The sequence below is a fragment of the Castanea sativa genome, chromosome 3 (genome assembly GCF_040712315.1).
Source record: "Castanea sativa cultivar Marrone di Chiusa Pesio chromosome 3, ASM4071231v1".
In the NCBI taxonomy this organism is placed as follows: domain Eukaryota; kingdom Viridiplantae; phylum Streptophyta; class Magnoliopsida; order Fagales; family Fagaceae; genus Castanea; species Castanea sativa.
The window spans coordinates 20245752-20262968 of NC_134015.1; the positions used below are offsets into that span (position 1 = coordinate 20245752).

The window sequence follows — 17217 nt, forward strand, 5'->3', positions numbered from 1 at the left end:
TTTGAGTAATAAATTATTATAAATTCTATTTTTTTATTCCTTTAGTTTCATTTTAATTTTATCTAAGATAACATTGTAATTTTGTGATGAGTTTTGATCATTATGATAATTTCTTTATTCTTTAAGAGAAGAGAATTTTGAATAATAAATTTGAAATTTATAAAATTTAGTTGTATATTAGGCAAATATAATATATTAAAATAGAAGTTAAAAGAATATAATTCACCTTTAAAACATATTAATCAAACACACAAAAAATAGTAAAATGATACATTTGTAGAGATAAAAATATTAAAAAATAATTACTTGTAAAAATCTTCTTAAAAAAATAGACAATACTTAAAGTAATTGTTACTTTTTATATATTATACCTTATTACATAATATTTATTTCCCACGCATCGCGCGTCTGCAACTAATTAAAACTAAAATCTTGTCACACAACGAAGTCGATTTAAAACAACCATCTACAAGCCACACATGAAATGAAGACACATAAGTTTCAACCATACATAAGGTTCCATCATACATAAGGTTCCAAGTACAAGCTTTGGGTGTCTAAGGTTTGTCTAAGCTTTGAGAGGGAGAGAGAGAGAGAGAGAGTTGCTACAACAAGGGAACCCATTCATCTCAGCCCCAATAAGGCACTTATCCGAAATTTGAAACAAATTAATGGCCAACGCTTTCACCCAAATTCCAAAAAATAAAAATAATAATAATAATAATAATCGCCTTACATATTCCACATTCAAGAATGTGGAATGAAATCACATTTCCAAACTCCATTCCATCTCCACTTCGCCATGTGATAACACACAGTATGTAATCTTTGCTACAATATGAAGATGCATTAAGTTAGATCATGTCAAGGGGCATAATAATTTGGACTTCATTTTTATTCTATGAAAATAATCTTTCCCTCATTTTAACTTTACATGCATTTTGCATCAATTGAAATGATGTAGGTATCTATCCTTAGAATTCCAAATATTAAAGAAAAGTTTTTCAGAGCAAACTGTAGGGTTTAAAAAAGATCATTATCTGTTCAAATAGTACCTCAAAAAGAAAGGTATCTTGATAAATAATTCACATGGGCTTCTGAAACTTCCCATGAACCCACACCCTCCGCATGGTCTTCTCATTTCGGCGATTCACAGATTTAACACAACAATATTCAAGCTCAAGCTGCAGGTTCATTAGAGATCCATAATAATCAGAGTTAAAAAGAAAACGTTTATTTGGAGATTGAAACTCCAAATGGAAGGAAACTATGGGGAGTAAAAATAAATATTTAAGGTACATGGAATAACGAGTAAAAAATCATATGAAAAATTAGATTCCTTTCTTTCAGATATTGTAAATCAGCAGCAATCAGTGCAATATGAAACTTTAGACTGCAATTGTTACCAGTTTAGGTCAACCCAAAAGTAAGAAAAGGGTGTACCTCAATGAAACCTGCACCCACAAAGAGATCTCTGACAGTATCTAAAGAGAAGAAATAAGAACGGGTTCCATCTGATCGCGTGTACTCCATTAACCCTACTCTTTGGTTGGGCTCAAATCGAAGCATGGTCATATCATAGAGGCCTGAATTCCTCAGCTTAACGTTAGTAAGCAGGTGTAAGACAAAAGATTCCAAAACTTCCAATTTAAAAATAGAGTACGCTAAATTCAAAAAGCAATCTCATATTCTTTAATCTATTACCGTAATCCCTAAATAAGAGCATGCCTCCTGGCTTTAAAACAGAAAAGCACTCCGTAATGGATGCTGGCATCCTCTGGAATGTTACGGCTGATAGTGTAAATATCTGACATATTACACAACAAAAGAAGCAACTCAGACATTATTTCTTTAATTCCGAATCATGTGATACAATGATAGGACATGCAAAATGCAGGGTTGAGGGTGTTGATTAGGGAAAATGATTCAAGCAGGATTAAAGACATTTTTAATTAAGAAAAGAAGCAGGTATTGTCATGGAACCATATGCAAGATGCATTCACCAAAAGAACTGTCAGACAAAAGATGATCATGTAGATATCACAAAACTTATTTCTGATTGAGGCTCCATATTGTTTCAATATAAAATATTTTCTGGGAAATGTTTTCCATATTTTCCTATATCACAAATGGGTTATACTTTTCTGAAACGAAAGCCATTTTTCAAATCTCTCCACCTCTCCCCGAATCCCCCCCCCCCCAAAAAAAAAATCCACAGTGCCAACACCACAACCTCACTTCCCCTTCTATTATGTGACTTCTTTTACGCGCAATATTTGTTAAGAGGGGCTTACTTTGAGGGAAAGGAATATGAGGGACCAAACTACTTGCTCAGTTCATTGATAGATAAACAACCAATATATAAACATGGACTGCATAACCAATTCCATAACAAACTGCTAAAAACCTCAAACAACTTCTAAGTGGTTTACATGGGCAAATGGACTCACTACATGACCCATTACATGTTAACAACCCACTAACAAATAGACTCCTAAACACAGTCACTCCCGCATTATTTTACATATTCACAATGAACACAAATAGACACCTGCATGTACCTGATCCAGCCAAACAATAACCCATAGATGTTGTGCAGTAAACTGCAATTTGATGGATAAATTAGTCGTATTCGAGGCGACTACCCTCCTAGAAGTTATAGGGAGAGAGAGAGATATTTGGGATTAAAATTCTGACTGCCTCTTATTTCACTTAATACTCTTAAATACAAGATGGATTGGAATTCAAATACAAGAGATAACCAAATCCTATCTAACAGAGTCCTATCGCAAGATAGCTCCTTATTCAAATAACAATCCTAATTCAAATGATACTAATCTACTGCAAATAACAACTAATCTTGAGGCATTATCCTTATCTTCTTATAATTCTTATCTCTAGCCACTTTCTGCAATCTCACCACTTGACTGCACGTGATTCCCATTTGGTTCCACGTGATCTTGAGACATAACATGTTGTGTCACTCCTCCAAAAACCATCACCCATGTATGTGGTAACTAGCAACTTGGCAAGTATCACCCTCACTCCTCCCACCACCATCACCACTTCCTACCAAGTTTTGTGGGTCAAGTCCCTTGACCCACAACACAAAATAAACCATTTTCCCTGAAAATGTTTTACATTGAAACAAATGAAAGCTTCATTTATTGGTTAAATCCATTAGTAGATGAGACTCAAGGGGAGAAGAAAGGGTTGAAGAATAATTACAAAATCCACAAATTGAAAAAATGATGGAAATTATCTATAAGTTAGGCCATATACACAAAAAATGAATCATCCAAGCATCACCTTGCACCATGAGTTCATAATGCAAAGTACATTACCACTCCGTCACTAGGCAAGTAATGAGTCTCAATCAAGATAACAGATTGATACAGTAGTGGATCATGAAAGCTATGCAGAACAGAAAGAAGCATAATAAAGTTTCATTACTAAAGATTTTACAGAACAATACAATCACGAGCATCCTTCTTTCTAACATTACAAACCTAAACAGGTATGGATAGCAATTAACATTCAATACCAATAGTTCTAGTTATTGCTTCCTTGCTGAAGTCATAAAAGACATTCATAACACAAGAAGCATAGGGTGTATCCGCATTTGCTAATAAAAAAGTATACTCATTTTTTTCCATTAAAAATAGGTTAATTCTTTTTTTCTTAGATTGAAAAGTTACAAATGCACCCAAAGTGTCAAAGTGTCTTGATCCCATCCTCCACCCCATTTTTAAGGCAGGAGGTGCCTTTGAGCTAGAGCTCACTTGCTTTAGCAATAGGATCTTTGTCCTTACATTAAAAATTCTGTTGCCCACAAACAAGCATGATATTGATATAAATCTTTTTGCATGCGTTAAGGCATGGTCCCCAGCAAACATTTGCTACACTTTGGAATTGAAGGGTAATTACAAGCCAAAAACCCAGAAGAATGACACTTGAAGAACTTAATGCAAAGGTCAGATTCCATGTGTTACTATGTTGAACATAACAAACTGCAGAGTATAAGGCAGTTTACATGAAGCTTTTCATTGAAAAAAGTTTTGCAACCAAAAAACCAAGGGCATATTTCTGTCCATGGATATCAGATTAATCTATTTCAAATTACATGGAATAAGAACACAAGATTTGGTAGGAAGATGTGGTGACATCATTGCAGTTATCAAATGAAAATAAAAAGAAGCTGTATTGAAATTTGAAATGCATAATCATTCAAGTGAGCTAAAAACAACTAAACTCACTTAAATGTTGACATAACTTGTTTTCAAAAAAAAAAAGTTGTCATAACTATTAGACAACTAGTCTTAAGATACCAGGCACTCATTTATCTTTTGACATTTCCAAGGTACATCCAGAGGCCTCACAGCTATGTGAACTTAGAAGGATAATGAGAAATAAAAGTGCATACCAAGGTCACAAAATCCATACCGCCAATGCAACAGGTACTTTCTTTCATTGAATTTGAATCATTAAAATGCCTTTCATGACTCTCTTTAACATCTGGAGAACCAAAAAGAAATCTTAGAGTACATATTGCATAAGGGAACAACAATAGTACAGAGCAGGGAAGACAGTAAGCTCAAAACCTGACAGGCAATTTTGCTGCTTTTGAAGGAAAACCTCTCGGCAAGTATGGCAGGCCAACCACTTTGGAAGACCAGTGACAGAGAAATCACAACAGAATGTACGGAAACGATGTCTAACAGACACTACAGTAGCGGCATCTATAATCTCTTCAGCCCTCTCAAGAATCTCACTACTACAATCGCACGCATAAACAATGATGTGTTCATTGCCACTACACATGAAATCAAAGTCTCAGGTTTTAACACACCAAAAAAATATTCAGTTTCAGTCTTTAAGATTCAGGTAGAAAGCTCGAAGCATACGAAAAAGATCAAGAACTTGATTAAATTTATGAGATTTATTTTCAATTCACCAATCAACAAAATATAGTGCAAATTTTATTGTGGGATATGACTATTTTGAACTTTCTTACCTGTTTCAACAATATTGGCAGGTTTTTGAAAGCTAAACATATGGATGGGGGAAAGAAAGGAGAGAAGAGGGAAAGGAGACAAGAATAAACTAATTGTATATCCCAGCCACCCCTCCACCTTCTCTCCTCCCCCCAACTCCCTTTGTTCCGGATGGTGACATTGCAATAAGAACTCCATAAAGAGACCCAAAAATATTTCAAACAATTGTTTTATTTAAAACGGTGACTTTTCAGCCGAATCCTTAATACTTTGCATAGTCCACCCTAATCGATGATGAAACTTAAAATTCAAAGTTCTTATGATGCTACATAAACTTTATAATAAGAAACAAGTAAATATTTCTGGTACATGCACTGACCATTTAAAAAATTGTTGCATTACAAAGATTTAAAAATAATAAATTACAAAATATCTGCAAGAACACGGAAACCAAAAGAACAGAAATTATTTGAAGTACATTTTAGAGATTCAACTAGTCAAAATTGATTTGGGTTGAAATAAAATAAGGGTATCTCAAAGAAATGCATCCTTTCCATTTTACGTGTTAACATGCTTTTTTAGGTTCTATCGTACCATCTCTTCAGGATGAAATTCTTCCCACGTAGCATATAAACATTGAGTTGAAACTTGCCATTTGAAATGAGAAATTTTTAAAAAACAGGGGAACCTCTTTGGGGCTTTAGGCATAACAGCACAACTGTCAATAGTACTTTCCAAGAAGCCAAACTCATAAAAATCTATAGTTTGAGGACAAGAAATTAAATTAGGCGCTGGTTTGGTCAGCAGAAATTACTTTCCTCAATTTAAAAGCAAAAATGCAGGGGGAAAAAAATACTGCTCAGTTCTGTGCTGAAAAAATACAATTTTGAAAGCAAATAAAGAAAAATTTTGCTTTTGAGCAACTAAAAAAATTATACAACCATAAGGCTCAGTAAAAACTGCTCAGTTCTGTGCTGACAGAGTACAATTTTAAAAGCAAATAAAGAAAAATTTTGCTTTTGAGCAACTAAAAAAATTATACAACCATAAGGCTCAGTAAAAAAACATGCTAAGTTTTCAAACTTGATCTTAGGATTGTTTCTATATGCCAATCCTGAACATTTCTGCTCAATCTATGAGAGAGTTTTGGCAATATTTTGCAGGGTTACCAAGCATAATTTTTCTTAGCCCTAAAAAATCTAGAATAGTAACTTTAAAAATAAAACTGCTAGTCAAAATCAAACCCAATAAGTCGAACCAAAGAGAACCTTAGTCACTGATTTTTAAATTCCAAAATATTTTTCAAGTTCTTTCATGGGTATAATTAAGTTATGATCAAATATCTTCAATCAAATTTTCAGCACCCTGCATAGTTCTTTGAATAGTTCATCATCCTTTATAGTGAAATGACTATTAGGCTTTTCTACAGTATCCATGCTTCAACAGCTCAACCTGATAACACAAATACTGCGTGGCAAGAAGGAAAGAAATATCCTCTTTGGAAGCCTAAGATTAAGGAAAATATCAAACAATAAGAGTTCATGGTAATTAATTAGGTTTTTAGTATTTTATAATATTATTATTTGGTTTTTTTAAGGTAAAGTGTACTTTCATAAATCCATAATTGTCATTGATGAGTCATAGTTGTGGACCTTAATTTAATTTTATTTATAGGTATGTTTTATTTCGTTTATGGGTTTATGCATGTGAGCTTTGGTCCAACTAAATTAGGATTTGGCTTACTTGTCAAAGTAGGAGTTCTATGAAGTATTTTGGTGGATGATCTTGGGTGTCAAATTACATCTCTTCCAATGAAGTATCTGGGCTTGTTAGGAGTGCCCTTTAAGGTGAAACCAATTTGGGATCCCCATTATTGAGAGAACATTTAGGAGACTATCAGGGTGGAAAAGAATTTATCTCATTATCTATCAAAAGGGGGAGGTGAGGAGAGGAGGAATTGGGATGTGTGGTTCTATTGTGATTTTAATGATTGGGAAATGGAATTGGTGGCAGCTTTTACTCATATTTTGGAATCTAATATTCCACCTAGTCAGGGTGAGGACCGAATGAGGTGGAAGTTTAGGAAGAGCAGGGATTTTGAGATTCTGTCTTTTTATAGTGTGCAGCCTTCTTCTGTTTCTTTCCTTGGAAAGCTATTTCGGAGGTTAAGGCTCCCTAGAGAGTTTCCTACTTTCCTTCTTTGCTGGAAAGCAGTATGGGAGAAGATTCCCACTGCAAATAATTTGAGGAAAAGGGGTTATTCCATTGTGGATTGGTGCTGCATGTGCCAGTGTAATGGGGAATCAGTGGACCATCTTCTGATCCATTGCGGGCGGGCCCATCAGTTGTGGAGCATTGTATTTAAATCTTTGGTGTTGCCTGCTTCCTGAGAGAGTGATTTATCTTTTGATTGGATGGATGAATTGGTTGGGAAACACTCATCTAACATATGGAACTTGACACCATTGGGTTTGATGTGGTGTGTTTGGAGGAAGTGGAATAGGCACACGTTCAAGGATATGGAGTGTCCAGGGAGCAGCTCCTTGCGTCTTTCAGAAGGACTTAATTTGATTAGTCTTGAGCTTGGGGACATACATCTAGTATTCCATCCCAATGTTTATATATTCCCTTATTTCTTGTACTTATTTTTCTTTTTTCTTTTTTTTCTTTTTTATTCTTTGGTGTTTTCCTTTGGCTGCTTCATGTTCTTTTTGCAAAGAGATTTCTTTGGGGTGGTAGGGGTGATGACTTCAAACTTCATTTAGTAAATTGGAATACATGCTGCACTCCTATTCACCTTGGGGGTTTGGGAATCTAGAAGGTAGTATTCTTTAATCAGGCTTGTTAGGACAGAGGCCATGGCAGTATGGGTGTGAAGAGAAGGCATTGTGGAGGCTGGTTATAGAGTTCAAGTACCACTCTTCTAGTGAGTTTTGGAGTTACAGGTATGAAGAGAAGGCATTTTGGAGGCGGTATGGGTGTGAAGAGAAGGCATTTTGGAGGCGGTATGGGTGTGAAGAGAAGGCATTGATAAATTCCTCATTTTGTCCTACATCACAACCCCACCTCTCTCAACAAACCTAGGTGACCAGGGCAGGCTATTGGCGAATAACTAATTTCATTAAATATTAAATCGAACTGAGCCAATCATCTTAATATATCTAACTATTATTTCTGGCTTATCTACTTTGTTACTCCAGTCTGCTATCCCCATCATTATGTAATAAATTAATTACATTACAAGTAGGACATTAAAGTAAGGTAACACAAATTTGTAATAACTATAAATAAGTAACCATCACAACAGGAACAAGCATCTTTAGATCATTTTCCTCTTTTTGCTTCCTAGAGGTCCAACTTCTACCTCAAGTTTATCTCTACATTCAAATTTTCAAACTTATTCTAAACCTGAACTTCAGTCAAGGGTTCAAGTTAGAGAATCCTGGTTTTTTTTTTTTATAGGTAATCCGAATGCTTTTATAAATGATAGAAAGAAAATCATACAAGAAGTTCATGATGATGAACAATAAGAAAAAAACTACTAGGAAACTAAGTTAAGGGAGGACAAAAACTCAGAGAGAGAAGAGCAATTAGTAAACCCCCAACAACGAGACCACTCTAAGAGACTACGCTGGCATAAAAGATTTAACTCAACCAAGGTTTTCTCTTTGTCCTCAAAGGAACGACGATTTCGTTCCAACCACACAATCCACATTAAGCACCCTGGAACCAAGTTCCATATGTCCGACTTATCCTTTCCATGCCACTGATGCCAGCAAGATATCAAATCCGCCACTGATCCTGGCATAACCCAAAGAATCCCAAAGGCCTGAAGCATACAAGACCATAGGGAATGGGTAACAGGACAATGCAGAAGAAGATGGTTAACCGACTCCCCATCCTTGCAACACAAACAACACCTATTAACCAAAGGCCGACCCTTAAGCATAAGGTTGTCCAAGGTGAGGATCCAACCATGAGCAGCAGACCACAAAAAGAACGCCACACGCTTAGGGATCTTAGGTTTCCAAACCCCCTTCCAAGGAAGCCAAGAATTCGAAGCACCCCGGATCGCGAGGTAGTAAGACCGAGTGTCAAACATACCATCCCCTTTAAGCCGCCAGTAAAGGGTATCTCTCCTACTACCCTGTGGAATACGAGATTGGATAAGCCGGAGAAGAGAATACGAAGCAGCCAACTCCCAATCTTCAAAAGCTCTATAAAACGTTAAATTCCACACTCTAACAGTACCCCCTTCTGGAATCCACAAAACCTCAGAGATACAGGCATCATTGACCGCTGAACACACATAAAGCTCAAGATAGAGAACTTTTAGAGTAACGTCACCAATCCACCTGTCATGCCAAAATCGGATACGAGTGCCTTCCCCCACTACAAAAGAAAGATGCTTAGAAAGTTCTCCCAACCTTCGTTAATGCTTCTCCAAAGGCCGCACCCATGGGACCTCCTGCAATCCCTAGTCCTCCACCCCCCTTGATCCTTGCCATATTTTGTAGAGATAACACGACGCCACAAGTGTGTATCTTCATGGCTATATCTCCACAGCCACTTCCCTAATAAAGCCTGATTAAACGGCACCACCTTTCTTAACCCCAATCCACCCATCTCAACGGGTAAACACACCTTATCCCATGCCACCAAAGGATATTTGAAACCCCCCTCAGAAGACCCCCAAATGAAATTCCTCTGAATACTTTCCAATCTAGTCGCCACTGCTTTAGGAATAGTAAAGAGAGATAGAAAGTATGTCGGGAGACTTGAGAGAGTACTCTTTAGTAACATGAGCCTACCACCCTTAGATAAATAGAGACGCTTCCACCCAGAGAGCCTCTTCTCCATCTTTTCCAAAATAGGATTCCAGATCAAGGGAGACTTAAAAGAAGATCCCAACGGCATCCCCAAATATTTCATAGGCAAACTGCCTACTCTACAATGAAGCACATTAGCCAAAGCATCTAGATTATTCACCTCCCCAACGGGGACAATCTCGCTTTTCCCAACATTGACCTTCAATCCCGTAAACGCCTGAAAACAAGACAACACCAACATTATTGACAGTAGCTGCTCCCTAGAGGCCTCACAAAATATGATGGTGTCATCCGCAAATAACATATGGGAAATACTCACCCCAGCAGAGTTCACAGCTCTCACCTGAAATCCCCGAATAAGATTACACTCCTCTGTCTTCTTCAAAAGTCTACTTAAAACCTTCATTATCAATAGAAACAACAACGGAGATAGGGGATCCCCTTGTCTCAACCCACGGGAGTTACCAAAAAAACCTTCAGGGGAACCATTTACTAGGACAAAGAAACGGACAGACGAAACGCAAGCCTTAATCCACCCCCTCCATTTCACCCCAAAACCCATCCGGCCCAACAAATAAAACAGGGCCTCCCAGTTCACATGATCATAAGCTTTCTCAATATCCAGCTTGCAAACCGCACCCGGAACTCTGCTCTTCAACCTACTATCCAAGCATTCATTTGCAACAAGCACTGAATCCAGAATTTGCCTTCCGCCAACAAACGAATTTTGAGTCTCAGAGATGAGATTATCCAAAACCCTCCTCATCCTATTAGCCAACACCTTGGACAACAGCTTATAAACACTACCCACCAAACTAATAGGGCGAAAGTCTTTAATGTTAACGGCACTACACTTCTTAGGAATTAAAGTGAGGAACGAAGCATTCAAAGACCGTTCAAACGTAGAGTGTCAATGGAAATCTTCAAAAAAGTCCATTACATCCCTTTCCACGACACTCCAACATTTCTGAAAAAAGGCCATGGTGAAGCCGTTAAGACCAGGGGCTTTATCCCCCCTCCATCTCCTTTAGTACTTGGAAGACTTCCTCCTTCGTAAACTCCTTCTCTAAGAACACCCGATCATCCTCTTCAATACTAGCAAACTCTAACCCATCCATAGAAGGACGCCCCACCTCAATTTCCTTATACAACTCTTGGTAAAAGAGGACTATTTGAGAGCGTACATCAAGCTCATCCTCATAAAGAATACCATTCACCTCCATCCTTTTAATTTGATTAGCATTTCTATGGGAGTTTGCTAATCTATGAAAAAACTGAGTATTATTATCTCCCTCTTTCACAAATAAGGCTCTAGACTTTTGCCTCCAGGAAGTCTCCTCAAGAGAAGCCAATTGCTCTATGTCTCCTTTGAGTTGAAGGCGCGAATCTGATCCTCATTTGAGAGACCCACTAGCTCCTCTCTCACATCTAACCCCATCAGCTCAATCAGCTTGTTCTTTTTTCTAAAAGCCAAATCACCAAACTCCTCCCTGTTCCACTTTTTTAAGTCTGCTTTTAGAGCCTTCAATTTTTGAGCCAAGATGAAACTTGGAGAGCCCTCAAAACTGTAGCCATCCCACCATTGTTTAACTCTATCCACAAAGCCCTCATCCTTTAACCACATGTTCTCAAATTTAAAGGCACTTCGACCACGCCGAACAACACCAACTTCCAGCAAAAGAGGGCAGTGGTCTGAAAGAACACGGGGAAGCACCCGTTGGGATACATTCTCAAAGTGCTCCTCCCAATCAAGAGAAACCAAGGCCTTGTCAATTCTTGACATAGAGGGAAGACCGGAATCTCTAAACCAAGTGAAAGAAGCCCCCTCTAAAGGTAAATCAACTAAAGAATTATTCTCTATGAAATCTGAGAATGCGAGCATAGCAGGGCTGAAAGTCTCACAGCCAAGTCTCTCACTTGGGTATCTGATAATATTAAAATCACCTACTAGACACCATGCCACGGGCCACCTGGCGCGCACCTGAGACAACTCCCCCCACAAATTAGGTCGTTGACCATTGTCATTAGGGCCATACACACCTGTACAAGCCCAAACAAAATCATCCACAACTCCTCTCAATAATACACTGACAGAAAATTGACCCACAATAACATCCAACTTCTCAAAAACCCTCTTATCCCAAATCAACAAGACCCCACCTAAAGACTGCACAGCATCCAAAACAGCCCAATCAATGAACGGGCTACCCCATAAACTCCGAACAAATGCCCCATCAATAGACGAAACTTTCGTTTCTTGAATACACACAAAATCGCACTTCCACTCTTTTAAAAGGTTCTTACACACCTCTCTCTTCCGGGGATTATTAAGCCCCCTTACATTCCAAGAAAGTAGTCGTAGTATCATTTAAAACTACTAGCAACCTCCAAGTCAGTCAAAGAAGCTCTGCTCTTACTCCTAGCAGTGGCACCCTCATAATTGACATAAGAAATCAGCCCCTTAAGCTCCCTAAGGCCTCGTGCCCCTGAATTAGCAGGTCTCTTAGACACCTCTTCGTCATTCACCTTGAGACACTCCTGTTCCAGGATGCGAAAAAGGGCCAAACATTGAGCTTCATGTCTCACAATAGGGAAACCCACCATTTTATAGAATTTTTTCATCAACTTGGATACCCAATCCGAGGGTGGACCAGACTCAGTCATCTGAGCTCCCTCTACAGAATCCTGAGTCAACGAACCCACGTTGAGATCATTAGGACCCCAATGAGACAGAGGTTCACATTCCAACACACAATTATCGTTCTCTCCACTGCCACAACCACTGTCCACCACCCCACTGGACTCCCGAGGAAGAATAATGAGCCCAGATTCTGACTGAATAGCCCCTACTAAATCCACCTCTTCTACATGTGTTTCCCCTTCACCAAACTCAACCTCCAACACTTTACCCAAGTCTACACTAGGAACCAGTCCATTTCTCATCACCGGCCCATTCCTTACCAAATCCGAGCCAACCATCAAGTCCCCAGTGACACCTAAATCCCAAATCCCAAGCCGATAAGGCATCTTGGTATCGGGACTCGAGAACCCAGCCGGATCCTTGCCGGCGTTGATAATAGCTTTATCGGCGCTGCAAGAAGCCTCTCCATCTTTTCCGGTCAATGGGTCATCACCGCGAGCAGTCACCGACCTCACCTCTTCATCCCTTGAACTCGAGCCCACTTGTCCCACTCTCGGAACCTGGACCTCCATCAGCATCTAAAGTCTGGATCCCAGAGCGTGGGCTACGAGAATAGGATTAGAGCTCTGGCAGTGGGCTGTGTTTAACGTTATTGGAGTTTGGCGTGGCCTCCACACTCTTCTGGGCTTGGCTGGAACGATGGGGCTGGAGGGAACAAGATTATGAATAATGGGCTTTGAGGGTTTTAAAGAGTTTGGGCCCACTTCATTTACCTCAGACCACACAATAGCCCAATTCCCATCTAGCCCACGTTCCAAGCGCATAAATAGGTCCAAGGATAGCTCTGATTTCATCCCATCACTTTCAATTACCTTTAACGTTGACAAAACCTTCGCCCCCAGAAGCTCCCTCTGACCGAGAGTACTTGCCTTGCAGGAATCACGGTAAGCACAACTTGGATCTGACACAAGCTTCTCTCCAACCTGCTCCCTCTGTCCTAGGTCACTTTTCTTGCTGAAATTACGACTGCTTTCTGACAAAATCTTCACCCCTCCCAAAGCAGATTTCTTCTTCCCTTCAACCCCTCTGCCGGTGGTATTTTTCCGATGCCCCACCACCACCAACGCATAGGAAGATGAGACATCTCTAATGGGAAATCCTATGTTTGGTTTCCCTATGTTTTTTGCACCGCCTTGGAGATGAGGGCTGTCACCCACCACAGCCGCACCCACCTCTGTAGCACCCTGAGTTCTCTGAGAAGATCCCTGGCTGAAGAGAGAGGCTGGTTTCAATATTTTCCTCAAGTTTATGCCAAAATAGTGCCAGCCACATCCCAACCTTCCTTCAGGTATCACGATAGTACCCTTCCGTCGACCATGAAGAAGTTCAGATACCATTAAAAACTTACCATGTGCGTTTGACCCCAATTGAATGATGAACACCATGTTACCTTCTCTAAACGTTCTTGCATATTGACCAGGTGATTTCTTTGAATGTAAATCCTCCAAGTGGAGCAAGAATCGGTTTGCACTCTCCTTCCCCAGAAAAACAGAGCGCATTGAAGAATGTCCTCTCTCAAAGATCCGTAAAGAGAAAAAAGAACCCCCCTCCACAACGGAAAACTCAAAAGTTTTGGATTCAATGAAGAAAAATGTGGAACCACCCATGATAAACACTGGTGGAACTGTTTTGGACTTTGTTCACAGTAGCATTAGGACTACTGAGTCTTAGAATCTTCTAGGGGATCCTAGGTACCTTCCCTTATCCTACTAATAAAGAGAATCTCTTTCTCCATCTATATCATATTTTCTTTTCTTTACATTGTGAAATACACTACAAATCCAACACTATCATTTGTGCTCAACCTCAAAACCTTAGTCATATGCCAGAACTCATCTCCTTGTACACGAACAATACCACCCTTAGAAGGAGGGAGAAGTTCGGAGAAGAAGTGAGGGAGGCCACCGCGAGACTGGCGGAATAATCTAAGGAAGAAGACGATGAGAGTGTTCGGAGGCTGAGGAGCTCCGCAAAACGAGGCCGTATTGGTGTTACTTTTAGGGTTAGGGTTAGGGTTCGCATTTGATGAAACGGACTCTTCTTCTCCTTCTTCACAATCACACTCTGAAACGCGCACACAACGCCCTGGTTCATTCAATGTATTGTTTAAAAAGCAGAAGCTAATATATTGAAATCTATTTCGGGAAAATTTCTAAATGGATTAGACTATTCTACTTTAAATGTCAAGGATTTAAAAATCAGTAGCATACATTGAATTCGATTTGAGGCCATCTTGAGGTTACCGTAAAATTGGAAGAGCAGTACTGCCATTGCCACATCCCACCTCCAAAACCTTAGAAGATTCTCCACATGAAACTAGTTCTGGGAACTCCTTTAGTAAATACCGTCTCTCCTGCATACAAATAAAGAAAACAATAAAAAAAGATAATTAAACAAAAGTCTTAAATTTATAAACTCAAAATGTACAGCATGAGCAATAAGGCAAGGCAAAAACTTAAAATTGACAATAAGAAAGTGACATGAGAGACAGCTCCATTATCCATGTTAAATTAATACCCAAAGTTGTGTATCACATTATTTATGATAAATAAAACACATTATAATTATCTATGGTTAAATTAAAATGAAAATTTTTAAATTGCTTTTAGTTAATGATCCATCCATGGAAAGCAATTTGGAAAGTGAAGCTCCCAACAAAGATAGGGTTCTCTTTGTGGACATGGAGGAACATCCTTACAATAAAATCTTAATAATCGATTGATGACTAATAGCGAATTGGCGTTATATGTGTAAGAGGAGTGATGAGTGTGTTGATCGCATGCTCTTGCACTGTCCAGCAGGCAAAGAATTGTGGGATTTTGTTGCCATGTTTAGAGTAAAATGGGTAATGCCAAAAATGGTAACAGGGTTGCTTCAGTGTTGGCAAAGAGGGCCTACATATTTGCGATGTAGGGCATGGAATATAATTCCAGCATGCTTGGTGTGGCAGGTGTGGAGAGAGAAACGGAGGACCTTTGACGGGTAGGAATCATGTTTAGAGAGGATGGAATCTCAATTATATGGACCCTCATTTTATTGGATATCTTTGGATCTCCAATATGTATGACTTCATAGATACTAGTTTGTACTATTGATAACAGTGGCGACTCCTTTGGTATACAACCAGTGTACTCCAATTATCCTCTATTTTATCTTGAGAGTCTTTTGTTTAATACAATTGCTATTACTTATTGGGGGATAATTTAAAAAAAAAAAGACTTCCAACAATGGCCTCTCCAGATGAAAGACAATCCTTTTAATATCTACCAGTACCATGTGCAACAAAATAAGAAATTTCTATACGAGTAAATTTCTTTCTACATGGCCTTACTTTCTCTACTTTAGATGAAACTAAGTCTTCAATAGGAACAAGGACATAGTAAACTTCCCCACTTACTTTTTCTACATTTTATTTCATGACATTATTGTGGTAAGGATAACAAAAAAACAACAACAATTCTCCCCTTTGTAGGGGTCTCCAACAATTATCGGAATTGATGCTATTTAGCATTTGTGGGTGATTCTTAAGTATATAGCTTGGCAACTATCACTTATGTTAACCACATATTATGCAAACTATGAATCTAATCTAACCAAATAAGCAAACAATCAAAGCCATGCAAGATTGAATTTTGATTTAGTAATCTCTAAAAAAATGTGATGCTTTACTAAAATTTAGTATAAGCACTAATTTCCTATAAATGCAATCAAATACAAAACAAAATAAAATAAAAAAAAGACCCACCAATTTCCTTTTGGTTTACTGACATTTCCTGAGATTTCTCGGCAACCAAACACCAAATAAAGACCATAAAGAAAAATGAAAGAAAACCCACAAAAGGAAATTCGAAGGGGAATTTGAGGAAAGCTTGAGAACCTTGAAGAATTTGCCGGAGGAGTGACGGATATGAAATCTCTTCCATGCCGTTGAATCTTCTTCTTCTTCTGCTGTTGTTGCTCTTGTTGTTGTTTGTGAAGAGGGAATTGTTGAAGATTCGAAAGGGAGCAAGTGGTAGCGAAACGATGGGTCGTTTTCGACCTCTGCTCTGAGTTCATCCCATTCGAAGTCCTTGGAGAAGTACTCTGCCTCTGCTGCCTCCATTTTGCTCTACTTCTTCCCCCCTGTTTTTCACAAAGCTACCCCCTTATTATATTCTCATTAAGTTAGTATTATTTAGTTTAAAAATTAATTTTTCCAAAAATATAAATTAAGGACAAATGTTGAGAATTAAAAAAAAAATACAATAAAATTTCAACATATGCTACTCTTTTTTTTTCTTCTCAACTCTCTTAAAAAAAGAATATTTGGATTATCATATGTTGAAATTCTTATTGAGTTAATGCACAAAATACTTAATCGCATGTGTTTTTTTTTTTTTTACTAAACAAGTCATAATGATAAATGAACAAAAGGAATGAAGGATCAACGATTACTTTTTATGGATCCTATTTAAAACAAAAAAAAAAAGATTCAGATCTTCTAGAGTTCCTAGGGTACTCTACCAAGTAGAGTTCATTAAATCCTAACCACTCCTTAATGATTTAATGGTCTAGATTTTGCCATGTCAGCATTTCATTAACAATCATCTTAATTGTTTTGTTTACAACATTATTTTATTATTTCAAGAATATTATTAATGAAATGCTGACATGGCAGAATCTAAACCATTAAATTATTAAAGAGTGGTTAGGA

General features: G+C 38.2%; 1 protein-coding gene across 2 annotated transcripts; it reads right to left on the reverse strand.

Annotated features, from left to right (window-relative positions):
* Window positions 1–480: 480 nt before the first annotated feature.
* LOC142627963 (uncharacterized) lies at window positions 481–16669 on the reverse strand. Of its 2 annotated transcripts, none has more exons than XM_075801870.1 (8): window positions 16402–16669; window positions 14768–14877; window positions 4602–4813; window positions 4424–4515; window positions 1705–1807; window positions 1444–1586; window positions 1056–1184; window positions 481–831 (listed from the first exon to the last, which is right to left on the reverse strand). In XM_075801870.1, exons 1-7 carry the CDS (start codon window positions 16624–16626, stop codon window positions 1086–1088), a joined length of 984 nt encoding a protein of 327 aa, XP_075657985.1. In that variant the 5' UTR covers window positions 16627–16669; the 3' UTR covers window positions 481–831; window positions 1056–1085. The 2 variants fall into 2 exon arrangements, with proteins under 2 accessions (XP_075657985.1, XP_075657986.1); XM_075801871.1 differs by having other exon boundaries at window positions 481–826; window positions 16402–16655.
* Window positions 16670–17217: the final 548 nt, after the last annotated feature.